This window comes from Chiroxiphia lanceolata, chromosome 14 (assembly GCF_009829145.1).
Source record: "Chiroxiphia lanceolata isolate bChiLan1 chromosome 14, bChiLan1.pri, whole genome shotgun sequence".
In the NCBI taxonomy this organism is placed as follows: domain Eukaryota; kingdom Metazoa; phylum Chordata; class Aves; order Passeriformes; family Pipridae; genus Chiroxiphia; species Chiroxiphia lanceolata.
Window position 1 is genome coordinate 7,238,808 of NC_045650.1, and position 15,283 is coordinate 7,254,090.

Sequence of the window (15,283 nt, forward strand, 5' to 3'; positions counted from 1 at the left end):
TACATTAGTCTTTAATCCTTTCCCAAACAATGACTCTGAGAGTATTGACCCTCCAATTGATGCTTCAGCATTCAGCTGGAGCTGCTTTCTGTAGCTGACACTGATATAACAATTTATTTTATTTATTTTTAAACTAAATGTGTTATTCCCAAATTCTGTCTCTCGGGTAAAGAAAGACCATAGATTCAAAACCTGTATTTTTAAATTTTAATACCACAGTGTTAAAAATTTACCCTGAATTATAGATTTATAGAGTATCCTAAGTTGGAAGGGACCCATGAGTATCATCTAAGTCCACCTCCTGGTCTTGTAAGCAGAACTTAATAGGCTCTTTTTTTTTTCTTTTGTCCACTTGGATGATGTCTAGAATGGCAGAAATTAGGCTTAACCATTAAGTTCTTACAATTCAAGAAATAGTATGTTTATTAAGCAAAATTACTGCAAGTAAAGAAGCTGAATATAACAACTATTGCATTTATATGAAAAGAAATTAAATAATGTGTTATTGAACGCAAGTATATATTGAATACAAGTATAGTGCGTGAATACAGAGACTGTGAAGACACAACCTTGCTGTTGTTAACATACCAGTTCCTACCTTTAATTTCTATTTTTAATATTTAAATAGTATATGCTAAACTACACTCAAGCCCCACCTATCTTCCTTTGTCATTATACTGGTGGGCTTAGAACTTGCTTTTTAAATTATAATATTTGATTCTAAAGATCAATCAGAGCTATCTGTATCCGTTGTGTTGAAAATAAGGGTGAACGTAGCAGAGATGTGTTTATGATTGGGCCAAAGAAGTGAATTTGACAGAGGTGTTTAAGATCTGAGTGAATGTTTACTCCAGGTTTAAACAACACAACGGGTGCTAATGCTGACTCTTGTTGATACAATGTTGCTGTTGGTGACAAAACATGTTGCTGTTGCAATTTGAAAGCAAAATAATTTTGTCCATTTAGAAAAAAAGTACTTTATCCACTTGATGATGTCAGAGAGATCAAAGGCTGCAAATCCCACTACTGTTGTTCACAGACAAATTGAAATGCAATTTTTTTTTTCCATGCAGATGTTTAGCCACTAAATCTACGATTTGTTTTCCAAGTCAGAAGAACTTCTGTGTATGTAACACATTAAAGCCCTTTAACTGCATACCATTACTGAGCATTGTTTAGTCTCTAATCGCTGAATTGGTATGAATTAAATTGCTTTCTTAATTGCCTAAATACCTTATATTTTTAAAGCCTGTTTTTCCACTGCACTCATTTATTCTTAACAGGGTAATCCTTAAAGCTGAAAGGCCTCTATTAAATTGAACATCGATGGCAAGCCTGTCATGAGGATTATAGAATTAGAACTTCAAGTGATTTAGAGAATGAGAAAACAAATACGAGATTTTACACACGCATTTGTGTATTCTTCTTAAATAAATCCTTTATTTCATTTGTTGTGTATGTTGTAGCTTACTTCTGTATGAGAACTGCACTAGATGAGTTAGTGAAATGCAGTTAAAACAACTCTTTAAGATACATTTGTATTACTTAATTCTTCATGTCAAGTGAAGTAAACTCATCTCAGACTCTTACATACACCTACTCCATTGCCTTTGTGAAGAAGAGGAAGTCTCGGCTTCCACTAGATCTTCAGTCAACTCATACATTCATTCTTTATATCTGCATAAAAATGGGCAAACTAAGAAATTTGATTTTAAATTTGTTTTCTCATTCTCTGAAGTTCACGATGTTCCACAGTGTAAACACCTGCACTCTGCCATGGGATTTAGCCATACGTTTACTTGGAAACTTACCACTGGCCCTATATTTTAACAATTGTTTAAGACTTATTTTTGTTTTAATAAGAAACTGATTCCAGCAGTTAATACTCTCAAGACTCTGTTCTCCATTAACCTATCACTTGTGAGAATAGTGCTTTATTTTAGACCACTAAAAAGTGTCTCTGCAGTTGAGAGGACAGTGAAAATATGCAGTTACCTGTTACTTCGCCTTGTGCACAGTTTTCCTGCAGCTTTTCATAAATAAACCTGGTTGTATTAAGTTCCTTTTACCTGCAGTCAGGATTATCTTTGCTTTTTTATTGTCATACTATATTTCAGTAAGGCGGGGTGCTTTTAATTCATGTGTCTGTATAGAATTTGTCTCAAAGTCTTTAGGCTAAAGCAGTATGTTTTAGATTTTGCTTCAAGAAGGAATTGTGGATTTACAACAAGGAATTACTTTAACTTGACTGGTCAAAGTGCAAATTCTGACTATTAGCATGATGTCCAGCTATGCAGCATTTCAGAAGGATTCCTTTAGAGATTTGGCAGTTGTGGCATTGAAGGAATGAACTAAATTCTGTTCTCTTTAATCTCTGTTCACAGCTATTTTTTATCAAAGGGAGCATTCTGAACTGGCAATGCTAAAATCTCACAACTTTATGGACTATCTTCAGGTTTTGTTCTTATCAAAATTAATTATTCTTTTAAAAAGTACTCCATAGGGTAGTTTCCTTTTATAGCCTTAAATTATGAAGATTTCAAGAAATTTTTTTCAAATAATTTGTTTAATTTACAGGCAGCCAGTGTAGGTTACATCTTCAGTATTCACTTTATTTAAACATTTTACTAAAAAAAAAAAATCTATTTTTTTCACTTTGCTTTTTCCTGTGTTTACTTTTTAGATTCGAGATACTAAATCATCAGATCAGAAAACAACCCTGTTGCATTTTCTGGCAGAAATCTGTGAGGAGAATTACAGGGACATCTTAAAGTTTCCAGATGAATTGCAGCATGTTGAGAGTGCAAGTAAAGGTAAGCAAATAGATAAATGACCTAAAGGTAACAGTTGTTTGCTTTGACATTAAATGCTTCCAACATTTCATTTGAGATTGTTGGATTATGTAACCTGTAAGCATCAATAATCCATGTGGATTGTGCCTTTCTGCTTTTTTATTGACCTGAGAAGAAGCGAGGAGGGGAAAAAAAACAGTAATAAAACATCTCTTCTTCTGAGGTAGGTTGTAAAAATCATAAGAGTGCATTTCAGTGGGGTACTTAAAAAAATCACGTCAGAAGTTTTGTCAGCAGTATAATAATGATGTTTAGTTTACTCCTAAGCCTTTGAAGTCTTGTTGCTTGAGAGTGAGCACCGTGTGTGTGCATGTGCATTCACACAGAACGTGGTTCTTGTTTTAACACTTCATAGAGAATAACAAATATGCTTTGTAAAAATCCCAGGCTGTATATGAAATGTAGTTTAATTGTACTACACAGTCAGTATTTAATACTGACTATTTTTGGTCAGTCAGCAGCGTAGGCTGGTGGATGTGATAGAAAGCTCAATTCATTTGTTGGACATTTTTCATGTGCAATAGACTGTGCTGCCTTGCACACTTGTTGCTGAGTTGTCAGAGGTGAAGGTAGGTGATAGTGCTTGATGAAGGTAACACAAACTTTTGTTTTGACTGGCCATTAATGATTCATCGGAAGATAAATACTTGGGGGAGCACAAGAATATGAAGGAAAAGAAAAGGGAGAAGAAGTTGGATACACATTTCCACTAGCTCTATCCAGGTTTGCAGATTTTTGTCTCCTTTTTTCAGTGTTGTCGTCAGTGTCTCTCTTCAGTGCAGTGATTAGCTGTTAGATAGACACTCTTCTAATTAGGCCATCATTTGCTTTCAGTTTGTGTTCTTCTGCCTCAAACTTCTGCCTACTGAGAGCAGAACTCTTGTTTCCCCAAGGACTTGGGGAATAGTTCATCAATCAACCAAACTTTGCTGTTGTTTCATATCAGTCTTCTTCACAGTCTTATGTGAGTGTCTTTATCATACAATTTTTTTGCTTTTTCTCAGACTTTTTGTGTCCCTTTCCAGGTTGTTTTTTTTCCTGTATGTAAACCGAATTTTATTTCTATTGATTAAATGTCTCCATGCCTCGATTTTTTTTCTTTACTGCTGAATTCTTCATTGGCATGGACAAAATGGATCTGATCTTCCTGTACAGGGTTGAGGATGGTTTTGTGTTTTAATGCAGGATAGAGACTGAACAGAGAACTTGTACATCACAGCCCTGAATGTACCATGTATATGAGTAAAGATGCATGTTTAAACACCACCCAGGCTGATTCTGCCTGAGCACTGTCGGGACAGTGTTGGACCTGACCTTGAAGGCATGAAGCTGTGTCAAGGGGGGTTTTGGTTGGATATTAGGCAAAGATTCTTCCCCCAGAGGGTGGATGGGCACTGAACAGATTCCCTCCCCAGGGCAGTGGTCGCAGCACCAAGCCTGACAGAGTCCAAGAAGCATTTGGAGAACACTCTCAGGCACATGGTGTGGTTCTTGGGGTTGTTCTGTGCAGAGACAGGAGTTGGACTCAATAATCCTTGTGGGTCACTTCCAACTCAGAATAATCTATCGTTCTATGGTGGAGTTACATAGTCATTAATTGTATTTATGCAAGTAGCAGTTTGGCATCTTATCTCAATTCCAAAAATATTTTCTAGTACTTGATAGTTCTTCTCTGGAGGTGACTTTTTAAAGTTTAATCTTTTTCTCCCTTTCTTTATAAAGTCTTATGGTTTACCAGCCACTTTTGATGATCTTTCATGAATTTTCTTCTGTGGCTGACACTTGACCTTGCAGCTTTGAGATTTTTATAGTTTGATTCAAAGCCTCTGATGTTCTGTAAGTTGACTTCAGGAATTAAACCAGAAGAGTCAGTAAAGTTAGGTTAAGCTGTAGCATCCTAAACAGAGAAAGCATATTAATGGGAGCAAATTTGCTAATAATCCTGATGCTTAGAATACATATGAAAAAGATTTTATTGCAGTTAGATTTGTTTCATTCCCTAAGATAAAAACTCATTACATTTCCCATAAACAGCACTGACTTCTAGCAGAGCATAAATTACTGTTCAATTTTAATGACCAAAACTTCCCTTTCAGCCCTTCTTTGCTTTCTGTAGCAAAGCAGATTTTTGGCAGAATAAACTTGATTTGTGCATCTCGCTTCAACTGTTCCCCATGGTACTTCTTGGGGTTTGTTAATTGTAATATTCATCTGCTCTCTCACATGTGGTGTTTTTTCTGTGTTGGAAGTGCACGTGCTTTGCGTGGATGAGATTTTCACTTCCTATTTATTGTTTGGTATTTTATAAACCAGTGGTTTTGGGGATGGACAGTTAGGTTTATTTTTCCTGTGGGAAGCCTCTTTTGGAATAAATTGGCTGGATCTGAGGGCATTGGCAACAGTTAGTTATACGTAAAATAGAAGGAAATCTACCAGCAAGTATTAGCTCTGCATGAATTTTAAATAAGGAAATGTGAGCTAAGCAGGTGGCAGCCTGATAACTTGAGATGTATGCTTTTACTTTTTAGTCAGTAAGCAACCTTGTGGTTTGAACAGTACCTAACATTCCAAATACAAAACTTAACGCATTCAACTTCTTTTAAATCTTGGGTGTGTTTTCTCAATTCCACTTAAATAAAAAAATAAGTCCTCTTTGGCTTTAATTTCATGTAAGAATAAAGAACCAGCATCTGAGCAACAGCTGATTTATTTTTTTTTTAACAAATAGCAGATAAAGCATAAAACTGGATTTTAATATGAAAAGGTCAATGGGATTAGATGAACTGCCCATGCATGTACTAAAATCTTCAATAATCTGATATTAGGTATAATAAAATATTTGATCTTTTTAAAGATGGAAGATCAGCCTAGAGGTTTATGAAAAGGAAAAATAAATTAGGAAGCAGTTTTATTGTGGAAGGTATAAGCAAAGGTCAAACTGATTAACTATCGAGATCATTGGAAAAGCATTTTTTCTTACTTGTAGCAGGCTGTGAAAGGAAAACCAATAAAAAATCACAACACTGTGAGGAACTGCATTCTTGGCAGTGATCTTCCCCCAGTCTTCAGTGCTTTCCTCTTGTTCCCTTTGAGACTATGCAAAGCCTTTTTGTCATGTCTCTACCTTGTTCACTTGTTATTCCAGTTGCTGCTTTTCATGGTCTTTGCTCTTACCAGTTTATAATCTGTGATTTTTATTAAATACCTGACAAATTCCCATCCCTTTTTGGGATTCAGTAAAACAAAATTTCAAAACAAAACTAGGAGGTACCTTACAAGTCGGATAACGTGTCTGGGATTTCTAGACACAGTCATGTTGTTAAAGGTATAGTTTGGAATTCCTTAGAAAAGAAACATATTTTGACTTAATTTTGTGTGTTACCTATTTTATTTTTATGATTTCTGAGGGGCTTGACACTCCAAAGGGTTTTAAGGTGATTAAAATAAATTAGCCATGTATTTTATAATAACAAATTCAGATTTTAAGAGCAACAGTTTTAAATCACACTTCATGGTTTAAACATTGTGTCTGTAAATAATAAAACATAAAAATAAAACATAACTATGTCTTCGTTCATTGAACATCATATCCAGCTCCTCCAAAGTTTAATAGTTCTTGATGTCCCTGTTACCTGCTTTCTTTGTCTGCCAAGAATGGGAGTTACTGGGCTGTGTAGAGTCATGTCAAGTTGGGCTTAATTGTGAATGTGGTATATATTTTTTGTATGTATATACATATATATATATAATATACATAGTAGTCTCTCTCAGAAATAATGAGGGCTTTTTTTCAGCACTTAACATACCAAATTCTGTAAGCATTCCACTTCTTAATTCTTTTAAAAAGTTGTTAGAAGAAGCAGAGGTCATTCTGAGTAAAATCGTGTGAAAGATGCCTTGGGGGGATGAATTAGGTCTGTGTAGTGGACTGAAAAAGTACTAATAACAGGAGCACAGATTTCTCACTCATGTTGACACTGAAATTTATTTCTTTAATTTGCAAGCATATGGTTCTGATGGTTGAGGCATCTCTCTGGAAAGGACATTAGCAATCAGAAGCACTGTGGAATGCAAATATGTATGTACTGAATATATTAGTACAGATAATGTAATAAAATATTAATTTTGAAATTTTATACAGGTGATTTTCACTGTGATTTAATGCCTTAAGTTCAGAATGAGGGCAATATTTTAACACTTTGTGGCATTGTCAGTTTGAGGTGTAGCAATTTAAAACATATTCATAAGTAGTAGCTATTTTTTTTTTGTATAACAAAAGTTTTATAGCTTGTTGCAGTAGAAGAAACAGTATTTTAACAAAGAGGTCTGCAGCGTTTTCCACCTTGCACAGTTTAAATTGCTGAAACAGATTTTGCCCAATCTGGCACATTAGTGGGTATAAAACAGACAATGCCTTCTGGCATCAGAAAGTTAATGCTGCATCTGTGACTTCTCTCTCCCTAATAATCTGAAGTTGGCATTTTACAGCATAATCACAAGTCAGTCCTGCACTGTACAGAGACTTCTGTCACTCTTTTCATTCACATAAACTGCAACACTGGACTGTCAGGAACCCTCTGTCTGTTTTCCTGACTGTAGTAAACACACAGTCAGGTGGATCAAATACTTGAAGACTCTTTTCTCTTGTGACACTCCTGTATTTGCATGGAGCATCACCATATTGGTGGTAGTTGTGCATTAGCTCATTAAAACTTTCCCAACAGACGTATTCTAGTTCATTGACAGGCGTTGGGAAAGAGAGACAGGGAAGCAGAAACTTCACAGAGAGTTCTCGTGTTGTAGTTCCAAGGAGCAATTTTGGAAAGATAACTTGTTGGAGACTGAGTGGGATTCTGGATTGGCTTACACGCTGCGGAATTGCTTACTGAAATTTCCCAGTCTGTGAAGGTTTTGAGGATTTTTTTAGTTGCTGTCATCTGAAGTGTAATAAATGGTGTGCAGAATCTTGGTAGTTCTGAATTCTGAAGCTACATATTGAAGCTCCAAGTTGGATTCTTCATTAAGCAACTTTTTGTATAGCTTGCATTTTAAGGCTCTGCTTCCCTCCCTGAAGTGTAAATATCAAGGGCAAAATGAAAGAATAGTCCCAATGACTCTCGTGGGCTGTTGCTTATTAAAGAAATGAAAGCGTTTAAGAATTCCTGGTTGTAGTTAAACCAATTCAAAATTGAAGATAACTTTAAATGTTCTTAAGTTCTGCAGTCCATTGAGAGTGTCTTAATACAAGCCACTAGAGAGAGGTGAAAGCTATAAAATAGCACTTTCTTCTTTCTCTTCCCCCTTATCTGTTCTTCAGTTTGCACTTCCATTGCTGTGGGGAAAGCTGTTGCACCTCTGCAAGTGGCTCAGTTCAGGTAGTGTGAAAGGCCAAGCTCCTGACACAAATTGAGAATGTAAAGGGAAGTCTGTTGGATGAAGTTGCTCAACTCCTTCTTTGAGATTTTAGTAACAACAGCAGGTTGTGTGACAACAACTTTGCCCCTTTTTGTATTCCTTGCTTTCTGTTTACTTTTTCCCTTTGCCTCACTTGCAATTTACCTTATACCATTGCTAGGATTTTATGCTCAATTAATAGATACTGTTTATAAGCTCTATTTTCAAAATTAACTCAACTTTTAAGATCTTGAAGGACATTTGTAATTAAATTCACATCAAAGTACAGAGAGTTTCTTGATTGCTCTTAAAGTAATATCCACGTTGCCAGAGAATGCTGCTGAATGCAGTGCTATTCTCACCCAACAGATCTAATGCTTCTGGTTCTTTTTCTAAAATTAGGACATCTGTTTTCTAAAAGATTTTTATTTGTAATATGAAAAGTCAGTTCAACTGAAAACTTACATTTTACAGCATGCTTTTTTTTTACAATTTACTCGGTGAGGTAAATGTGGGAAGTTGGGGGAAAGGCTGCTGTTGACAAGGGAAAGCAGGGGGTTGGCACACACAGAATTTGTGCAGGACACAAACATGAGTATAACAGTTGTCAGGATTCAACCAGAAGCAATCTTACAGGTTCAGATATTTTTTCTTTTCAGAAAACTCATCTTTTGATGACAATAAATTTGACTTTAAGTAAAACAATTTTGAGTCAATAATGAGTTGGGTAATAAGACCTGTCCAAAGCAAGAAGGGGATTTGATGTTCTAATGGATCTCTCAGGAGGTCATTGACTTTGTTCTGTGCTGTGCTTTGGAAAGGAAGTTTTACAACTGCCTTATTCTGATAATGATACTGGCAAGGCATTGGACACTCCTAGTTTGCTGCCTGTCATTTATAGGTGATTCTTAGCCCTAATAGTTCATCAAAATTCCTTTTGTGTTCTTAAAACATGTACATGGGCACACAATTGCTGGAGCTGAGACAAGCAGATTGATTCTCTAAACCAGAGCCCAGTTCTGTGCTTACACTGATATTAAAATAAGTTACCCACAGAAATTTTTTTTTGCTCTGTGGATATATTGAGTGTTTTGGGATCATGAGCACTGTTTGTGATTTCCCAGATGCAGAGGAGAGAAGACATGCTGCTTATGACGTTTCTGATTTTTGACCTAACAAGCAATAGTTTTGGGTTTTGGTTTTTGGTTGTTTGGGTTTTTTTTTGTAGATCTTCCCACTGTCTCACTTGCCAAGGCAAACTTGTTAATGGCATTTGCACTTCAGTGTGTGTAATATTTAAATTAAATTTCCTCACTTTAGATGGCTGGTATCATTGTTCTGGGAAGCTGAAAATCTGTTGGTCATTTATACCCGAAATGTGGGGTTTAACATTTTAGCTTGTGTGGTGCAGTTCTTCACCAGATGTGTGTTTAAAATCTGTGCCATCCTTTTCTTGAATTGTATCAGATATATGTATTTTTTTCTGTGATAATACATACAGAAATGTCATTTGTATGTCTTTTGTAAACATGTGTAATGTGTGTTTGTGATCATTACAAACTGTGATGATTTTAGGTTTTGATTGCAGTTGAGATTTTGTTTTGGGTAGGGATAGATACATATCTTTCTCTTCTCTGTAAAGATGGAGAAGAATATTGCAATGTAGAGCTACTGCACATACATGGCTCGTTACACATCAGACTGAGAGATAATTAATGCCTTTGACTGAATCTCTCATTAAACTTTAAACCAAGAGTTACTTGGGGCTGGACTTGTTACAAAGTGCTTTTACATTAAAATTGTGGTTCACCTCTGCTTGCAAATGGACAGGACAATGAAATCAGTGTACAATTGCTTTATCTTTGTTTAACTGAGGTAATAAAGTTACTGTTGCAGTCTAAAAATGTGAAGCATAGTGGTGTCTTGCCTTCCTTTACTGCTCCATAGCAGTGCTGTGAGAAGGCAACTAAAATGCATGGACTCTGCTGGGGAAGGAAATCTTAGTATGCAAATGAAGTGCAGATGCACATCTGTGTGGGAAATCTGTCTGTTAAAAATTCTGTTTTGAAGCTTCTTCAAGTTACATTACAGGACATGGTCATAATATATAAACAAAATATTGTCATTTGGGCAGATCTGCTCTTATTTGTGAACTTTAAAAGGTGCAGGGAAAATTCTGTGTAAGATGCACAGGGTTAAATAGTCTACTGTGCATGATGTTTTGGTTGTTAATCACAAGTACCTGGTGTCAGAAAGCTTTCCCATTTTTTGGAAGAGAAGGATGGCCAGGTGCCCATACTAGTTAAGATAATCTGTTTTTTCCTTTGTCCCCAAAGTGTTTAAACCTCCACCCCATAAGCACTTGTAACATTTCAGCTTATGAACTTAGCAATAATTTCTTTTACCATAGTTGGTTTTCTGCTTTGAAATTTAGATACTGTTGGCCTAATTATGTACTTTTCAATACTTCTTTACTTCTGCCCTAAGTTTTGTTTGCAAACAGATGTTTAGCTCAAAACAGGAGTGTTTGCTTGTTATTAGTAATAGGTTCGGTTTGATCTCACCTGTCTTGACTGTTCCTCTGGTTTCTTCTTTAGGAGTTCTAATGATTAAGTTCAGTGTCCCTTCCTGGTGAAAGCATTTCAGTGTAGAATTATTTTTACTGTTGAAATTTGTTTAATTCTGTCACACTGACGTGTAGCAAAGACCTTTTTTTTTATAAAGGAAATAATGCTTGTACTATCTCCAATTTATTTTTTTTCCATGTTAATTACTTGAGAAATAACATGCTAAGCTGTGCTGCCTTTGAATCTGGAAGCTGTTCAACCATGAAGCTTCAAATGTGAGTTGTTTTGCATGATACAGGTATATCACAGTATCTATCACAGATGTGTGTGCGTGTGTATACACACACAAATGTATGTACTTACACATACATGTCAGAGTTACCATGGGCCACCTGTATCACTCAAAAGTACATCTATAAATGTATACCTGTGAGATGTATTTATTGCAGTACATGTATAGATGTCTGCACACACATATAATACATAGGCATGCTCTGAGGTGCACATACACTGAGCTGCTTCCAGTCCTCAATTAGGCTGCAGCAGCACTGCTCACCCAACTCCAACAGAACATTTATTGTCTTCATAAATAGAAACTTACTTAGTATGAATTGAGTAATCAATGATTGTAATTCCTGAAGATTATGTACTTGCTCACCCATTTCCCCTCAAACTGCTTCTCAGTCTTTTGTGAAAGACTACTTCCATCTGCCCTCAGGCAGTAAGAAATAAATAGTCATTAGTATGCTCAGAATGCAGTTATGGTACCAACACTGTCTAGACTTAAAAATCCACAAGTTCATTTGCTTCGTACTGACTTGCTTTTGCTTACTGAAGTAATTTATATTGTTGGCTCTCACTTTAGAGTTTTTGCTAACCATGGACATGGCTATGCCAGTTCTGCATCATGATTAGAGACCCTTTAAATTTCTTATGCAAGAGATACTGCACCTAATCAAAACGTATCATTTCAGCTCTTTTTGTACGGAGGACTCTTAGTCCGATGCAATCTTATTTTAGAAAGGATTAGTCTGTCCTTTGGTACTGTTGCTGTATTATTGTAAATACAAAATGCTTAGCTTGACTACAGGGACCAGCTAGTGTTCAACATCAGCAGGAGATTAACTGCTTGGAGCATTTTTCTAGGACTAAAGCAGACGCTCTCTAAGCCTTCCTTAGCGTGCAGACTGTGCAACTGCTTTCTCCAAAATAAGTGGATAGGATTGGTTTTTTTGTAGAGAAGGAATTAATATGGGGGAAAATAATAAAAGAAAGGAAATTATTATCACCTTTCATGTCAAATAACATTGTGCCATCTCTTCAGTGACTGTGGATTTCTGTTTTAAATAAATAATAATATACAAAATATTCTTTTAATCAGTCACAGATTTAATGATGCATGATTAACAGAGTTTCATCCAGTACTTGTGCAGAAAGAATATTGACAGATCTACGTGCCTATATTAGTCTTCCACTGACATGAAAAATAATCTGGACAATATATTAATACACATCACTTCATCTTCACCTTATTCATATTAGTTCTGTATGTTATACTGATTCTGTGTGACAAGGAGTGAAGCTGAAACACACATGTGTAACTTCTGGTATTGGGTTTCTTTCTTTGTCTCATAAATCCTTTTTTACACAGTGGTTTGAGGTACCCACATTAAAGATGCCATATTTCTTTCCACCGTAGAGCTGCAGGTGCTCTCTGCAAGTCAACCTTTTCATAGGGCTCAACTAGGGGCCAGTTTGACAGTCTGGTACAGACTGAGGAATCTTGCTGCCTTTTAACTCCCTTTGGCTCTGAAGATGGACCATATATAGGTTTGGGGGTTTATGTGGTTTTTTTAGACACGTGGTGTGGGGAGAACGCTGCATTTCCTCCCGGCTGTTTCCCCTACCTCCTGCACATGTTCTCAGAGACATATTAAGTGTTACATCCTTGCCTCTTTCTTTTGATATCCTTATGAACCTGTTGCATAGGAATCCAAGTAATCCTTTTCTAAACTCACTTATACCATCTGTCTCCACTATTCCCTGTGTCAGCAAATTTGACTGTCTTTTGACTTCTCAACTTTCCCATTTCCTAAATACTGACCTTTTCACTGTGAATGGGGGTCTTCATTTACCTGCAAAATTGTGAGGGTGATGAGGTGGGTTGTTCAGAGCTATTTATTTGTTGTACTTTTAAAATGTGGCTAATATTTTATCTTTTCTTCTGAAACAAGGAAATAAATGTCCAGGTATCCTCTAGGCTGCTTTATTTTTTTGGGTGTGCTCATCCCAGAGTGTCTGGGGGTTATGGACAGGTTTTTTTCTGGTTGTTGCTGCTGGGTTGGGTTTTTTCATTCTTTTTCCTCATCTTCTGTATTCACCTCATGGTTCCTACCTTGAAATCAGATATTTGTGTATTGGATTTAGTTGATTGCTCTCTTCTGCTGCAACATTAAATGAAGTAATATTGAACTGGCTGCTAGAGAGGCTTTCCCAGTAATAGTCCTTGCACAGTATTTGTGTGCCACTGAAGACCAAATACTACCTTTCATGTGGATTTTTTAGACTAGTTCTACTAAGATGCCTAATTTTCATGTGCAATGATGGGCAAATTGAAGTTGAACAAGCCTTTTTCTTGTGAACCCCAGCTTACAGTAGGACAGGCTGTTTAGTATGTGCGTTTTGAAATTATTTTAAAGGAATGGCTTTTGCTACAAGTAGAATTTATGCTTTCATAAATTAAAACCTTGCAAGAGTTTTAAGAAATTTACATGATTTTCTCTGAAAGTAAAAGGAATTCATGTTGCCTCCTCTACACATTACTGAAGTAGTAAATCTCTAATAAAAGGGTTTGTGGGAGGAAATGCAGATATTTTATTATAGTCTATATATGTGTTTCCTGTTCTGTCATCTCGTTAAGTTTGTCTTGCAGAACAACAACTTCATAAATTGTTTGAACAGAAACTTGTACATTTGCCTGGGCTAGGCAAAAAAAGAGTGAACAAAATTGCATATTCTACATCTTTTTTGACAATTGATTGTGAATATAGAAGTTACTTATGGGAAGCACAGCTGTAGGATGCAACCTTCTTGCTTGGGTAGAATTCCCTCATACTTTATAAGTCAGTATGCACCTAATCTAACGTTTTCTGAACTTAATTTTACAGAACAGAGTTACTGAAAACTCTTCCCATCCATGTTAATCACAAAGGTTAATACTTCTCGTTTGTCGTTATGTGCTGAATTTCACTGCACTTTTAAATTTCAGACAAAAAGTACCTTCTGCTCTATTTTCAAATTGCTGAAAACAGTTAAACTTCATGTTATGTTGCCTATTTGCTTACCAGCTGCTGTTCTTTTTACAAACAAAATGACCATTTGCATTATCCTCATTTACTTTGCACTTCTAGCATTTCCTTCGGTGTTGTTTGTGTCTCCATCCAACTGCATAAAAATATTACAGTAATTCAAGTTCTTAATTTCAAGCAAAAATGTGTTCTCCTTTCTGACCGTAATATCAAATGATTAAACTAATGCAACCATAACCTAAAATATTTGCTGATGTTTATTATTCAGACTGTTTTAGTGGTTGATTCCCAGGTTAACTCTTGAATGTGAAGTTAATAACTGTAAGGATACTGGGGTCAGTATAGATTCCACCCCTCCCTCCCTGGTTGAATTAAGCTTAAAAACTGTTTCACTATAATTTCGAGATTACAAGATTAATAGTCCCTTTGGTACCCGGTATAAAACTGATAAAATTGAAAATAAAATCGAGATAATGGCTGTGATAAAGGCAGCTGTACTGGTGCCTTATGGATTTGAATGTGCTCATGAAATCAATGTTATGGCTGATGCGAGTCGTTACTTGCAAAGAATAGAGAATTGATTTTGTTCTGGGAACAGCTTCCTTATTTGCCAGATTTTTATTTCTTATATACTGTTTTTCAAGCCATCTTGACTCAAATTCCTCCTCCTGCTTAATCTCACATAGTCACAGCACAATTTATTTTTTTTTTTTTTTTTTAAACTACAAGAAAGCAGAAAAATCAACAGTTCTTTAGAAAACACTTGGTGGAACTTCTGGACAAATCACTTGCCGTAAAAAAGATACTGAAAAGCAGAAAACCCTTAAAAAATGAAGTTATGTGCTGATCTTGGCTGCACTAAGAATGCCTGGATGCAGCCCTTCAGCTTTGGCTCTGGAGGGCAGGTGCCTGCAGTCGATCGAAGCATTGACTGGGCCATTACTGAGGAGCAGGGAACGTGCTGGATGTTCTCACCTCTGGTGCCACACATCAAAAGTTGTTTGTGACACTGTCTTTGCAAGAATTGACCCGATTATATGCGCTGTCACTAAAGATTGAGTAGTTTGTGGAGTATAAATTCGCTCTGAAGCAAAGGATACTTGAAGCATTCGATTTAGAGGAAGGAGGTGAAATGGTGCAAGTGTTACAGTGCTCTTGGGGA

The 15,283-nt window shown here is 36.2% G+C and overlaps 1 protein-coding gene across 5 annotated transcripts in view; it reads left to right on the forward strand.

Moving 5' to 3' along the window:
• DIAPH2 (diaphanous related formin 2) overlaps positions 1-15,283 on the forward strand; it is a 199,365-nt gene that overhangs the window by 81,929 nt on the left and 102,153 nt on the right. For all 5 annotated transcript variants that reach the window (XM_032701648.1, XM_032701649.1, XM_032701650.1 and 2 more), the window contains one exon: positions 2,684-2,813. In XM_032701648.1, coding sequence (XP_032557539.1) covers positions 2,684-2,813 — 130 coding nt within the window. The remainder of the gene's footprint in view (positions 1-2,683; positions 2,814-15,283) is intronic.